General features: G+C 40.0%; 1 protein-coding gene across 1 annotated transcript; it reads left to right on the top strand.

The window, feature by feature from the left end:
* The first annotated feature begins 16 nt into the window (after window positions 1-16).
* On the top strand, window positions 17-12,046 carry mmut (methylmalonyl CoA mutase). Its single transcript, XM_061704759.1, has 13 exons — window positions 17-294; window positions 1,803-2,210; window positions 2,393-2,760; window positions 4,025-4,182; window positions 5,733-5,904; window positions 7,044-7,292; window positions 7,875-7,986; window positions 8,077-8,192; window positions 9,065-9,180; window positions 9,282-9,413; window positions 9,765-9,912; window positions 10,702-10,869; window positions 11,806-12,046. Exons 2-13 carry the CDS (start codon window positions 1,835-1,837, stop codon window positions 11,932-11,934), a joined length of 2,244 nt encoding a protein of 747 aa, XP_061560743.1. The 5' UTR covers window positions 17-294; window positions 1,803-1,834; the 3' UTR covers window positions 11,935-12,046.
* The last annotated feature ends 3,726 nt before the right edge of the window (window positions 12,047-15,772 follow it).

Raw genomic sequence — 15,772 nt, 5'->3', positions numbered from 1 at the left:
ATCTAACGAATATTTTTTTTAACATTGAAATCAAGACTTTGCAACGCACGACCCTTAAAATCAAGATCTAAAAATTGGAAATCCATATCTCGGATTAGCGATTTGCACTTATACCGCACCAATATGGCTGTCAGAGAGGAAGCTGCTGACTATTTACTTCCTTTTTTTGCAGTTTAAAGTTCACGAACTCGCCGTGTCCTCCAATTGGCTGACGGCTAATGTTATGAAAATACATTGGCTGGAAGCTCACACGCCTTTCGTCAACCTTTAAAGACCACAAGAAGAGGAAACAAGGTCAGAATTTTTTTTTACGTATATGCAATAGTCGTTCTGTAAAATGCATGCCACCAATAAATGCTCTACAATATTACTTTGGCGGAATATGTTAAAAAAAATCAGTTCGCCACTGTTAGCTACGGGCGCTATGTAGCTGCTGCACTTGCTTAACTTTAGTTTTTTGTTGTCGTTGTTTCATTGACCTAAACTTGACGTCGTCTCAGATTGTCAATAATGGACATTGTTACGTTCATATCCTGGTTAACTTGGTCGTCACCACTTAATTTTGTTATGGTCTCTCTGTGTTACAGTGTAACGTTTTCGACTAGCTTTTAGCTCACAATGCTAATATGGCATTTATAGTCTTATTAGATTGTGTTAAGTTGATTAATGCAACGGTTCTCAGATGTTGTCACCCTGGGAACTGCATTCTTATATTGCTCATAGAAGTTAAGAACAGTAAAGAAGAGGTTTTGTTTCAAAATAGCCGGTAATAACATGAATATGATATTTATAAACATAGCTACAGATGCTTTGGTGCTCAAATTACCTTGAGAGCACTGTTAGATATATTTTAGTCACCACAGCCATAACCCCCATGGAGAACCGTATGGAGCTGATGTATCCATTACTGTTTGATAATAAAGATAATGATGATGATAATGATGATGATGATTATGCTTTAACTGATTTGTTTCCTGATCCAGATGATTATGATGTTTAAACTATAACATTCATGTATGACAAATTTACTCTGGGTGTAAATGTATTTGTTTCATAAAAATGATTCTACAGTTAAAAATTGAAATGAAGTGACTGTAAGATGATATGAGAATTTGTGCAAATATATGATAAACAGGAGGGAAATGTTAGATATATTTTAGTAGTTATCATTTATTTGCTTAGCTTGCATTAGTAGCTTGCATTAGTATTATGGACAATATTTAGATAGAAAGATGTCTCGCCTTCAAGAAGATGACTCAGCAACATTTGATGGAAGGGCGCCTTGACCAAGGACGTGATCGGATGTGGTCGGGGACGGGACAGGTGTCGTCTGGTCCTATGTTTTGTGTTGTGTCTTAATGCTTAGAACATTATGTCTTGTAGAACCCTCCTATTTTCAAATAAATGTAGGAGCGACGGGGGAGATTGTTTAGAGCGTGTTGAGAGGCTGTAACCTGAACAATCTCCCATGCGCCCTCCTCATGAGTAAAATGACCAACGTCTTCATTCCTTTTGTGTTTATTCATTATAATGTTTGGTAAGATAAATCCAACAAGCACCTTATTGAGAAACCGATGATGAACATGACAACTGCATGTACAAAAATTAATATAGTCAAATTAAATATAACAAATGTGACACCATTGGTTTGTTTTTGTGTGAAGGAAATAGAAAAAAAAACCAGTTACTTTTCTGACACCTGTAAGTACCTTTTTAGCCAGTTGTTTCCAGACATTATAAAAAGGTCTCTGCTACACAAAAAATGACATACTATAATTTCATGTCTGCATCACCTCTACCAGGTTATCCATGCGCGTGTAAGCCCAGCGGAAGCATGCTGACGGCACATAGATCGTGCGCCGCTGCCCGGCTCCTGGCCCGAGCGCCCCTCCACACATCCGGAATCCACACCTCGGGCCCGCGTCGGGACCAGGTGGAGCTTCACCCCCAGTGGGCCGCCCTGGCCAAGAAGCAGCTGAAGGGCAAGAACCCAGAGGACCTGATATGGCACACGCCCGAGGGCATCGACATCAAGCCGTTGTACACTAAGGCAGACTCGGACACGAGTGCGGACGAACTACCTGGAGTGTTTCCCTACACTAGGGGGCCCTATCCCACCATGTACACCAGCAGACCTTGGACCATCAGGCAGTATGCAGGTTTCAGCACCGTGGAGGAGAGCAACAAGTTCTACAAGGATAACATCAAAGGTAGTAGGGCAGACTTCCACCAAGATCAAACATCCAAAAAGTATGGGGTTTTGAAATGACACCGGTAGCCCTTAATGACAATAGCCTTTGTGTTCTTTTCTGATCATGTGCTGCCATTTTGTGACCAAATCCCAATATGTCCTCGGAGTGTGGTTTTTCATGTTGTTTCTTGTCCATCCCAGCCGGACAGCAGGGGCTCTCGGTGGCCTTCGATCTCCCCACCCACCGCGGCTACGACTCGGACAACCCACGGGTGCGCGGCGACGTGGGCATGGCGGGCGTGGCCATCGACACGGTGGAGGATATGAAGATGCTCTTCGACGGCATCCCGCTGGAGAAGATGTCCGTGTCCATGACCATGAACGGGGCCGTCATCCCCGTGCTCGCCATGTTCATCGTGACGGGCGAAGAGCAAGGAGTCTCCAAGGCCAAGCTTACCGGAACCATCCAGAACGATATTCTGAAGGAGTTCATGGTGCGGAATACCTACATTTTCCCACCGGAGCCTTCCATGCACGCCATCGCCGACATCTTTGCGTACACCTCCCAGGTATGTACAGTGTACGCCCCGCGTATCGCGGTGAATGTGTTCCGCACCTACCCGCAATAGAATATCCTGCGATATAGAGAGACCATATAACAAAATATATTTTAATTACAGTTGTACCTTGACTTTTTCAAGATACGAGACGTCGCTTGGTCAATCTTTCCCTTTAACTCACAAAAATTAGCGATACAAGCACTAGATAGTGGCAGCGGACTCAACTCAACTTACTTCACAATCAGCAGGAGTTTGGCAGAGAGTAAAACCTTCTTTAAAAACAAAAAAGGGTCCAAGCTGTTTATTGCCACTCCCAGTTGAGGTTGACTGTCAAAAAAAAGAAACTAAAACAAAGAGAATTACATTTAAAACAATGACATAACTTTGCCTTAGGAAGGCCTGCTAGCTTTAGCATCTGATTTGCAGGTATATAACCCTTCAAGGAGCAGATATATTTGAACACAAACAGTAGCAACACATGTAAACAGACAATCGAACAATACTACCCCCTGGTGGCCAAGGCACGCAGAACAGAAGGAAGACTGCGGCTGGAATGGATTAATGGCATTCCAATTAATTTCAATGGGGAAAGAGGATTTGAGTTGCAGCCTCAAAGGGCTTCACAGGTCCACAGTTGACAAAGATTGACCAAATCTGATCGAAACCCCCCAATCGTTGTGAGTGTTTTGAGTTACAAGCGTGGTCATGGAAACTCCTAAGTCAAGGCACCACTTCAGCTTTTAATTTAAATGTCTTAAAACACACTTTTTGAAGTATTCCTTAGTGCCTGTTCTCACTCTGTTACTCTCAAGAAATGCAAGACTATCATATAACATCACTTTGAGGAAAAGATGAGAACTGTTCTCTAAAATCCATCCATCCTTCCATTTCCTTTACCGCTTATCCTCACTCGGGTTGCGGGGGTGCCGGAGCCTATCCCAGCTATCTTCGGGCGGGAGACGGGGTACACCGTGAACCGGTCGCCAGCCAATCGCAGGGCACACGAAACAAACAAACAACCATTCGCACTCACAATCACACCTACGGGCAATTTAGAGTCAGTTCTCTCAAATGTTCAACCAAACCAGTCAATTTCACCTAATGCAAGTCGAATCGCTTAATGTTAACATCGAATGCGAAATGCAAGAGACGGGCTAATAAAAATTAGCATCGATGTTACGCTTGTGAACGACGGACTGCAATATATTATATCACTGTAGCTTTCAAAGTTTTGAAGACTGCTATCGATGTTAACGCTTCAGCATGTTCCCAGCACATGCCCAAGTTCAACTCCATCTCCATCAGCGGCTACCATCTTCAGGAGGCGGGGGCCGACGCCATCTTGGAAGTGGCCTACACCATCGCCAACGGGCTGGAATATTGTCGCACCGGACTCAAAGCCGGCTTGACCATCGACGAGTTTGCGCCCAGGTAAAATGACGGCACAGCCCAATTTTGGGGTTTAACCACTCCCTTTTAAAAAAACAATAATCAACATTTTTTGCTTATTTTCTGCCATGTTACAGACCAAACTAGTAACTGAATCATAATCAATTTATGTTTGTGCATTTTCTGTCTAGTCAATTTGAAATATCCTGTTTTTGATTAAAGGGACTGATTATTATTATTTTTTTTATACCATTCATTGATTATTCCCAAAACATTATGGACAGATTCATCGAGTATACATATAATCGTTCGTTGCAGCCCTAGTTTCATCGCCCATGCTTTTCATCACAGCTGCACGATGCGGGGGTGTTTCATCTTTTCCAGAGGAAATGTTTTCACATCAATGGAACGTTCCAGTCCAGAGGCCACGCTCCTAACACAAGTTCCAATTCTTCCGCTTGAAATTGTTTTCATTCGTAATCGTCCCTGTGCCGTTTGGCGCCGCCGTTCAATTACTGAAATGCTGGCGCATCGACGCGAGGGTTCAGCGCTCCCGAGGCTGCGGCAGACGCAATCTATTCACTGATGTCACTCAAGTGAAAGTCTTTCTCACCAGAGCCATTATCTCCTTCCAAAAGACAATCGAGACGTACTGTTCACGGAGTCTGGAACACAGTCTCCACAATAGACACCTTGTCCTCAATAGACTTTACTTTAAAGACGTTTTTCTTTTGGCGGGAGTGGGTGATTTGCTGCAGGGGTGTTGAACGTTTTTCCGATCAGGTGCCATTTCGGTTATTACAAGGTCCCCCCTGGCCATACGACAATCAAGCAAATGTTGGTCTTTTATTTATTTATTTTTAAAAAAATAGCAGTTCCTTTGAAAGTTTTGTGAAATGGTGGCGATTTTTTTTTTTTTTTTTTTTTTTACAAATGAAAAATATTAATTCAATTTTTTTATTTTAGATTGATTTAACATCATTTATTTTACTTGAAGTTCAATTGAAATTTATTTAAAAAAAAGAATCGAAACTTTAGTTAATATAAACTTTAAATGTATTTTTGTTCACTTTTGAAGTCGTTATCATTTAAAATGCCAATTGAAATTAATAAAATAAAATATTCAATTTAAATTTAACTCAATTTAAACTGTAATTTTAAATATGTTGAATTTTATTTGGATTGAGTTTCAACTTTAATCAAATGGAATTTCATTCCAAATTTAAACTCCAGTTTAATTACAACTTTAGACTATAGTGTAATTTATTCAAATATTCTAAATGTGACTTAATGAGAACTGTAATTTTATTTCAGATTTTATTTAATTAAAATTTTCATTTGAAATGTAATCCCAGTATAATTACCTTTACTTTCACTTTTAATCAAATTTAAGTTTAACTTTATATTGAGTAGATTACTTTAACCTATTTTAGGTTTTATTTTAATTAAATGTTATATTTTACCTTTGGTTTAATCCAAAATAGTATTTAAAAATATAATGTACAATTTAATTTAAAAGTGTTAATTTTATTTGTTTCAATTCATTGACAAGTATGTCAATTATGTATGTCCGTGCATGTCTCCATATGCAGGTTGTCGTTTTTCTGGGGCATCGGCATGAACTTCTACATGGAGATCGCCAAGCTGCGGGCGGCCAGGAAGTTGTGGTCCACGTTATTGCGGGAACAGTTCCAGCCGCAAAACGCTAAGTCCCTCCTCCTGCGCACTCACTGCCAAACGTCCGGTTGGTCTCTCACGGAGCAAGTAAGTCACTCGCGACCAATCACCATTGCTGTTGCAAAAGCAGGGGAAAAAATGTTCTGTAAATTTGAGGAAAGTTTACTGTAAATTTCCATGGGAAGTTAAAATGGGGAATTAATCTGCAATAAATACAAACATTTTGTTTAAGAAGACATCCAGTCAAAATAATATAAATAAAAAGCAGGTAATTTCAACAGATATATTTCTAAGTAGAACTTTCTCAAATTTTAAATATTCGAGTAAACAATGAATTATTTAATTGAAGAACAAAATCATGAATGTTGAGTTAAATATTACTCATCCCCCTCGACCCAACCCATTCAAAAAAAAAAAAATGACAAAATGGTATCCAAAAATACCAACAAAGTCCCATTCAAAATGTTCAATGGAAAAATAGTCAAAATGCAAATAAAACAGCGTCTTCCAAGGGCCTAGCTAGCATCTGAATTTTTGTTATACTCTTTCAGGCAATGGACTCTTCATATTCATCTGTATAGCCTTTGCGAGACTTATGAGCGACCCACAATAGTTTTTCAAGATACAAGGCATTGCTCAGCTGATTTAAAAAAAAAAAAATAATAAAAAATTCTTGAGTTGCGAGCCAAAATTTGAGCTCTGGATGGTGGTAGCGAACTTCACAACTAGCAGCTAATACTGAACAATTCGTCAAAAAAGTACTTGCTTCCAGCTTTTCATTGTCTATTTCCATTCCCAGTTTACGGTAAAACCAAAAATAAAACAATGAAAATTACGTGAATATGTAATCAAATTACATAACTTAGGAAAGTCCACTAGCTTAATGCTAACACACAATGCAAAACGACATCGATGGGCTAATCAAACGAGCATCCATGTTGCAATAATTATAACCCATTCAGTAAGGGATATTTGAACGCAAATGACACGGCAACATATGTAGACAAACAAAAGATAATACTCACTGTCATATATTCTTTATCCTCTGCGGAGAACATTATTACTACAGTTTACTGAGCTTTAAAGAGACCGTTTTTTTTTCTTCCCTGTAAGTAAAACCCCCAAAATTCTTCAATAAATGAGGATCAGTTTTTTTGAAAATTCCCAGCATTTTGCAAGCCTATCCACGATTCTGGCCGTGCCTCACAAAACATCTTTTCCCCCAGGACCCGTACAACAACGTGATCCGTACGGTGATCGAGGCCATGGCGGCCGTGTTCGGAGGCACGCAGTCGCTCCACACCAACTCGTTCGACGAGGCCCTGGGCCTGCCCACGGTGAAGAGCGCCCGCATCGCCCGCAACACGCAGATCATCATCCAAGAGGAGTCGGGCATCCCCAAGGTGGCCGATCCGTGGGGGGGCTCGCACATGATGGAGTCCCTCACCGACGACCTCTACAACACGGCCTTGAAGGTGCGTGGGAAACGCTCGCAATGGGAAACGCTGATGGCAGCACAGAAAGATCATGATATCTCACTATTCCGTAATTAGACCTCAAAAAGTCATTAAAAATGTAATTAGAATTCAATTAAAATCGTATCTTTCTGCAGACAGCGGAAAAGTACTATAAATGAATGTGAGTGTCTTATTTTGTGACAGCTCATTGGCCTTTTGGGGTGGTTTAGTTTAAAATCCTCCAAAAAACTGAACAAATTTTGCCAGCAAAGAAATGACATATTTTAGGGGTCACCCATTTTGGATATTTCCCGAATATAATTCAACGAGATTTAAATGTATTTTAGTTCAACTTGAATTCACAGTGGAGCCCCACATAGTCATCGATGTAGGTTTTTTTTTTTTTTTTTTTGAGCAGGGCATTTATTTATTTCATGACAATTATAAGGGAGCGTCAATTATTCTTATATATTTATTTTTTTTGCTTTTCATGGCCCAATTACGGGTATGCCGCCACCTATTTAAGTGGATTTTCTTGAGTTACATTACCTCACTGTCACAGCTCAGTGGAGACTCTAAATTACGACTTTGTGCCCGCAGTTCATCCGAGAGATCGAGGAGATGGGCGGCATGGCCCGGGCGGTGGCCGAGGGCATCCCGAAGCTCCGCATCGAAGAATGTGCGGCGCGCAGACAGGCCCGCATCGACTCACGTACGCCAACGCTACCTTCCGTAGTCGATGTTGCCGTGCGTCGCTGTCGTCAAGACTCAATTTCGAAAAGCCCAAACTCTACTTCTCCAGGGTCGGAGGTAATTGTCGGGGTTAACAAGTACCGCCTGGAGAAGGAGGAGACGGTGGAGGTGCTGGCCATCGACAACACCCTCGTACGGCAGAAACAGATCGACAAGTTGAAGAAGGTAAGAAAAATGTCATATGCACGCTTGATGTTAATTTGACTAACAAATAAGAACTTTAGGACCTTTCAGGGAACATAAAGATGCTTATTTTATATTTTGTATTGTGTTTTAAAAAATACAATGAAATAAATTGCTATTAAAATTAATAGAATATTAATCCTAGTAAAAAAGGTAATTAACATTAAAAGTGAGGATAGGCGGTATGGAACATGGATGAATGGATTATAAAAATTAAAAGGCAATGTTTTAACATATTTTAACAATATTAAATATAGATAATATATATTAAATTTTTAAGTTGACTAAATTTAAGGTATAAAAGAAGGTACAATATCCCAAAAGATCTTGTATTATAATAATAATAACAACAATAATAATAACAATAATAATTATTATTACCACTATTATATTAATTAAAATAATCAAATATGATCAAATGCCAACAATTTGAATGAAGGGATGTTTTAAATTAATTAGGTTAGTAATTTTAACAGTAAGTCTTTTAGTTGTTGTGTAAATTAGCCATTCTGTAATAAAATTAAAAATATAAAATAATTTCCTTTTAATAAATAAAGTAATAATAATAGTAATTAAAACAATAATAATACCAATAGTTAAAATAAAAAAATAATCTTTTTAACATTTTAACATTCTTAATTTTTATCAGTAATTAATAAAACAAGTATTGTGACAAAAATGCAACTAAATTCAGCCCTTATTGTTTCTGTCATTTTTAAGCGTAATTTTTGGCATTGGATGGTATGAGCAGGTGTACCAAATGAAGTGTCCAGTGAGTGTGCGTATCGCTCAATACACAAACGCACGTAAGGCAGCGTGTGTCTATGGGACGATAAGTGTCATTTCCGTGACAGGTGCGGGAGAGTCGCGATACAGACGCCGCCCGCAACTGCCTCGCCGCCATCGAGGAGTGCGCCCGCACCCGAAAGGGAAACCTGCTCGCTTTGGCTGTGGAGGCGGCGCGCGCCAGGTTTGTACTTTAGCGGCAAGTCGTCTTACATTTCTTCATTGTCGGGGCAAAATACTTTTAGTTGAAGACATCTTTTAGTTTTGTTTTCTTGTCTCATGCAGATGTTCTGTGGGCGAGATCACGGACGCCATGAAGAAAGTGTTTGGTGAGAACAAAGCCAGCAGCCGCATGGTGAGCGGCGCGTACCGCAGCGAGTACGGCGAGCACCAAGAGATCGCCTCAGCCCTCAGCAGGTATCGCACACAAACAAGCAGAAACAATTACACTGAGCCGCGGTTTATCACAGGGATATGCTCCGGAGCATAAAAACAGGGATTATGTGAGACCTTCAGCATATAATGGAGGATAGGTTTAAAAATAAAAAATAAACAAAGTGCCTTTGTTTAACGAAAGTCCGCTAGCTTAATGCTAACATATAACGTCAACTGCCATTGACGGGCTAAACAAAATTAGCATTGATGTTGCAGGAGCTACTTAAATACACACGGATCAGCAGCACATTAAAAACAGAGCACACAACAATACTCACAGGCGTATATTCATTTTTCGCGATTATTTTTGCATCCCCAAAATAATTAACACAGAGTGGCCGAATTTAAGAACCAGGAAGGGCGGAACCCTCGCCTCCTGGTGGCCAAAATGGGTCAGGACGGACACGACCGAGGAGCCAAGGTGATCGCCACCGGGTTCGCCGACCTGGGCTTTGACGTGGACATCGGACCGCTCTTTCAGGTTTGTAGAATCCTTCTCCTCCTTAAAACAAATGTACACAGAGGGGCTGCGTAAGGAGAGATGCATTTATGTACTGTTAAAAAAAAGAATACAAAAATATTCGCTCAATATTACAAAAATGTTCAACAAAAATATTCAATGACTGCAAAAATGGTGGACGGATATTTGAAACCAATGCAAAAATATTTGAAAAGAAATCTAAACTATTTAAAAATGGCAGACAAATATCAAATTATTTAAAAATAAAAAGGTCGAATAAGAGAAAAATACAAACATCTGACAAATATTAGAAAATAATACAAACAAATTTGGAAATAATTCCAAAATAGACAATCAGTAAACAAATATTATAAGATAAAAACAGGTTTGGCAAAAATACAAAAATAGGAGACAAATATTACAAAACAACAGAAAGATGACAAAACATTAACATTTATGAAAATAGTTGGAAATATTCAAGAAAAAATATCTGAAAACAAATATTAAAAAATGTAATGAAAAAATGCATGGAAAAGTATAAAGTGTAACAGTGACTTTTACAATTGGAGCCACAATTTTGGAAAAATTATACAAAATACACTATAGGGGGAAATATTAACATACAATATATACGTACATATGAGGTCAAAAATAGGAAATGCAGTATTAAAAAGTTTTAATAATGCAAACATCTGATACAAAAAGAATTATGTAAAAAACACAAATATTAGGAAAAAGTATTGTTTGTGACCTCTTCGTATTTGTTGTTGTTGTTGTTGTGTTGGTTGGTGACTGCCCGCTGTCCCTCAGACGCCAGCGGAGGTGGCCCAGCAGGCGGTGGACGCCGACGTCCACTGCGTGGGCGTCAGCACGCTGGCCGCCGGCCACAAGACTTTGGTGCCCGAGCTGGTCAAGGAGCTCCGCAAGATGGGCCGACCCGACATCCTGGTCATCTGCGGGGGCGTCATCCCGCCCCAGGTAACGGCAAGCCATTCTATATTCTCCTTTTAAAATGTTTTTTTTTTTTTTTTTTGTATTATTTTGTGCATTTGTGACAGACTATTTTTGCCAAATGTCAGAAGGCGTTACTGTGTACAGTGTGATTACATCTTTTTGGGATGTTAAATGGTAATACGCCATGTCTTGCAAATCTGCAAGATCGTGAAACTTCAATGTCTGTGATTTAAGAAAAAGATCATTGGTCTGTTCATAATAAGCTTCAAGTTCAAATGTTCTAGTAGGCTTCTCCTGCCATTTTTGTTGTCACATTTTACAGTACAGGCAATGAATGCTCTGCCGAGAGCTTCCACAGGAATTATGAATAGTTCAAAAAAGAAGTCAGTGTTAGCACAAAACCTTAACGCTTCTGCTGGAAAGCAAAAAAAAGTCAGAAAAATCTTACTTGAACAGCTTGAAGTTAAAGTGAACATTTAAATGAGTTCTAATATGTATAAATAAAATTACAGTCATTTTAAAGTTGAAATCAAATTGAATTTCCAGCTAAATTAAAAAATATATATATTCAATTTCGGTTTTTTAATTTTTATTTTACAAATTACAGTTGATTTCAAATGTAAAATTTTTGCCTTTGAAATTGTATTAAGATTTAATTGGAAGTGGAAATGAAATTGAAGTTGCAATGATCCTATCAATCAAGTTAAGATGAAATATATTAAATTATATTAAACATATATAAATGATATTTACTTCAAATGGCAATCAAAATAGAAAATACATGTAAAATAAATAACTTTAAATTGAAATAAATTTGGAATAAAAATGATACAACATATAAGTTTAAATTAAATGACAAAATAAAACATCAACTATTTAAGAACAAAAGTACTTTGATAAACACATTTCAGAGGAATGAAATGGTCGTAAACATGAACTTTGTCGCCCTGTTGACCGCAGGACTACGACTTCCTGTACCAGAGCGGCGTGAGCGCCATCTTCGGGCCGGGCACCAGGATCCCGCAGGCCGCCGTGGATGTGGTGGACAACATCCACAAGAGCCTGGAGAACATTCGACAGGCTATGTGAAGGGAAACAAGATGGTCTGATATTTGTAGATTACAAACGAAATGTATCCCCTTTATTATTTTTGTTTGTACTCTGTAGAAGAATGTTATCCACTATTAAATGCTGATAATAATTACTAGATGCATGATTTAGAGTAATAATAGAGTCAATAAGTGCGCATGCGTCAGTTGCCGTCAGGCCGTAGTACAGGCAGGCGACGTCCCCGCCGAGGAAGCGGTGGCTCCAGGCCGAGGCCACGGCCAGGGGGTACACGGTGACCGCTGCCCCCGGGTCCGTCAGCGCCAGGTTGACTCTCAGGAGCTCGGGAGGCTTCATGCGAGAAGAACGACTGAAGGCCATCACCAGAACCAGCAGGTTACCCGTGGTGGAGAACACGGCTGCGACGCACACAGCACATCAGGCTCAGAATTATTATGACTTCTGAATCACGATGAGATATTTGGAATATAAATATCAAGTAATGGCCCTTATAATTGCTGTACAGGCCAGTTCTGTTGCTGTTCATCAAATAGTTCCGCAGGCCGGTTGTGATTGCCTGATGGGCCAAATGTGGCCCTTGGGCCGGGGTTTCTCAAACCTTTCACAACAAGTACCACCTCCAATAATACTTGGCTATCCAAGTACTACCATAAAGACCAACCAAAAAAATAAAATAAATTAATTAATAATAAATAAATAAAATAATAAATCATAAAATACATGTGCAAACCTTTAGTAAACCAACAAACATGTACATGTGCGCAGACACCAGACTGCTTCTAGTCTCAAAGTGAATTTTGATGTAATGTTATTAGTATATTCTATATAGATGATGTCACTAAAGCAGCTTCAAACTGTGTTCTACCAACGCCACTAGACCCCTGTCCTTTATTCCCTTTTACACAACTCCTCTGGAGCCAATCACTGCACTCATATATGAATTTCACTTTTTTTTTTTTTTTTTTTAACTTTTTTATACCGCCATTATTCTTCCATTAAATCCCCCTTCGCAAGATTATGGCAATCATCCATTCATCCATTTTCCATACCGCTCATCTTCACGAGGGGCTATCGCAGCTGAGTCTTGGCGAGAGGTGGGGTACGCCCTGAACTGGTTGCCAGCCAATCGCAGGTCACATATAAACAAACAACCATTCGCACTCACGGGGAGAACATGCGAACTCCACATCGGCGAGGCCGGATTTGAACCCAGGTGCTCAGAACTGGGAGGCCGATGTGCTAACCAGTTGTCCACCGTGCCGCCCTACGGCATTCAAGTAACATTATAAGAAAACGTCTTTAAAAAAAGATTTGGTCAAGAAGAACACAGCTAGAACAACTATCGCCCAGTCGCTCTAACACTCCAGAAGTTTGCATATCGATTAGATTTTTATTACAAACAGGTCAACAGAAGACGCAATTCATACAGCACTCCATACAGCCCTCGCTCACCTTGATAATGCTAACACCTATGTGAGGATGCTGTCTGTGGATTTCAGCTCTGTATTCAATACAGTTGTAACCCATACACTGGTCACAGAGCTGAGTAACCTGGGCATCAGCATCTCAGTGTTCATCTCGATACTGGACCTCCTCAGCAACAGACCCCAGAATGTCAAGATGGGAAACAACAACAACTCCTCCACACTTGCGTCTTTTCCTCTTTGGCACGACGTCCACAATTTCCAAAAACAATTTGAAATGTGGACTCGTCAGACCACAGAGCACTTTTCCACTTTTCATCAGTCCTTCTTAGAAGAAGATGGGGACACCTCAGGGATGTGTCCTCAGTCCCCTTCTCTACTCCCTTTTTACACGTGACTGCTCTCCCGTTCACCCCAACAACATCATCGTCAAATTAGCTGACGACACCACAGCTTGTGGGACTGGTCTGGGACAATGACGAGTCAGCCTACAGGGAGGAGGTCCAGCCTCTCAGGCGACGATGTGAAATTAACAAGATGGACACGAATACAGCCAAGATGAAGGAGTTGATGATGGACTTCCGGAAATCCAAAAGCATTGAGCGCACTGCCCTCTTTATCGATGGAGATGAAGTGGAGCGGGTGTAAAACTTCAAGTTCCTCTGAATCCACATCTTGGCAGACCTCACCTGGCCCACAAACCTGTCAAATCAAGTGGGGAAAGTACGTCAAAGACTGTATTTCCTCAGGAAACTACACGAAGCCCAGCTCCCCCAACACCTGCTAATCCATCAGGGAAAGCCTCCTAACCTACTACTACACAAATTGGTTGGCACTGCAGTGGGTGGTGAAAGCAGCAGAGTGGGTGATTGGATGTACACTACTACTATCTACTACTACTACTATCACTACTACTACACTACTATCTCTTTGTGAACAAGTGCGTGAGAAAATAGTCGAACAGTTTAAGGACAATGTTCCTCAATGTACAATTGCAAGGAATTTAGGGATTTCATCATCTACGGTCCATGATATCATTAAAAGGTTCAGAGAATCTGGAGAAATCACTTAATGTAAGCGGCAAGGCCGAAAACCAACATTGAATGCCCGTGACCTTTGATCCCTCAGGGGGCACTGCATCAAAAACCGATATCAACGTGTAAACGATATCACCACATGGGCTCAGGAACACTTCAGAAAACCAATGTCAGTAAATACAGTTCGGCGCTACATCCGTAAGTGCAACTTGAAACTCTACTATGCAAAGCAAAAGCCATTTATCAACAACACCCAGAAACGCCTCCGGCTTCTCTGGGCCCGAGCTCATCTCAGATGGACTGATGCAATGTGAACAAAGTGTTCTGTGGTCCAACGAGTCCACATTTCAAATTGTTTTTGGAAATTGTGGACGTCGTGTCCTCCGGGCCAGAGAGATAAAGAACCATCCGGACTGTAATGGACGCAAAGTTCAAAAGCCACCATCTGTGATGGTATGGGGCTGTGTTAGTGCCAATGGCATGTGTAACTTACACATCTGTGATGGCACCATTAATGCTGACAGGTACATACAGGTTTTGGAGCTGCCATATGCTGCCATCCAAGCAACCAAACCACATTCTGCACGTATTACAACAGCGTGGCTTCGTAGTAAAAGAGTGCGGGTACTAGACTGGCCTGCCTGCCTGCAGTCCAGACCTGTCTCCCATTGAAAATGTGTGGCCCATTATGAAGCGTAAAATACTGAAGCTGTACATCAAGCGAAAATGGGAAAGAATTCCACCTACAAAGCGTCAACAATTAGTGTCCTCAGTTCCCAAACGTTTATTGAATGTGGTAAACATGACCCTGTCCCAGCTTTTTTGGAACGTGTTGCAGGCATACAATTCTAAATTCATGATTATTTGCTAAAAACAATAAAGTTTATCAGTTTGAACATTAAATATCTTGTCTTTGTAGTGTATTCAATTAAATATAGGTTGAACATGATTTGCAAATCATTGTATTCTGTTTTTATTTATGTTTAACACAATGTCCCAACTTCATTGGAATTGGGGTTGTATGTCTTTTTCTTCCAGTATGTTCCGTTGGATGTGAATTTGAAAAGATCTTGAATTATTCAGTGATGTGTCCTCAAAGCATTTTGTTCTCCTTAGCATATCAAGTAGGCCTGAGAAATTCATCTGGTTGCTTTGGAACTAGGGGTGTCCTGAATCATGGTTGGTACTGGGTGAAAAAGAAGGGATGTTTTTATTTTCTTAACCCCCCACCCCAAATAAAATGACAATGCCCGCACAAATATAAGTATTTAACATATTACAATTTAACCAGAAAATAGTAAAAAAAAAAAAAAAAAAAAAAAGTTAAATAGTAGAAAATATAATAAAAATAATGCAATTAGACAAAACAAAAATATGTCAAAAATACAATGATAAAAT

This window comes from Phycodurus eques, chromosome 18 (genome assembly GCF_024500275.1).
Source record: "Phycodurus eques isolate BA_2022a chromosome 18, UOR_Pequ_1.1, whole genome shotgun sequence".
Taxonomy (NCBI): domain Eukaryota; kingdom Metazoa; phylum Chordata; class Actinopteri; order Syngnathiformes; family Syngnathidae; genus Phycodurus; species Phycodurus eques.
This window is presented reverse-complemented; position numbering and strand designations above follow the sequence as displayed.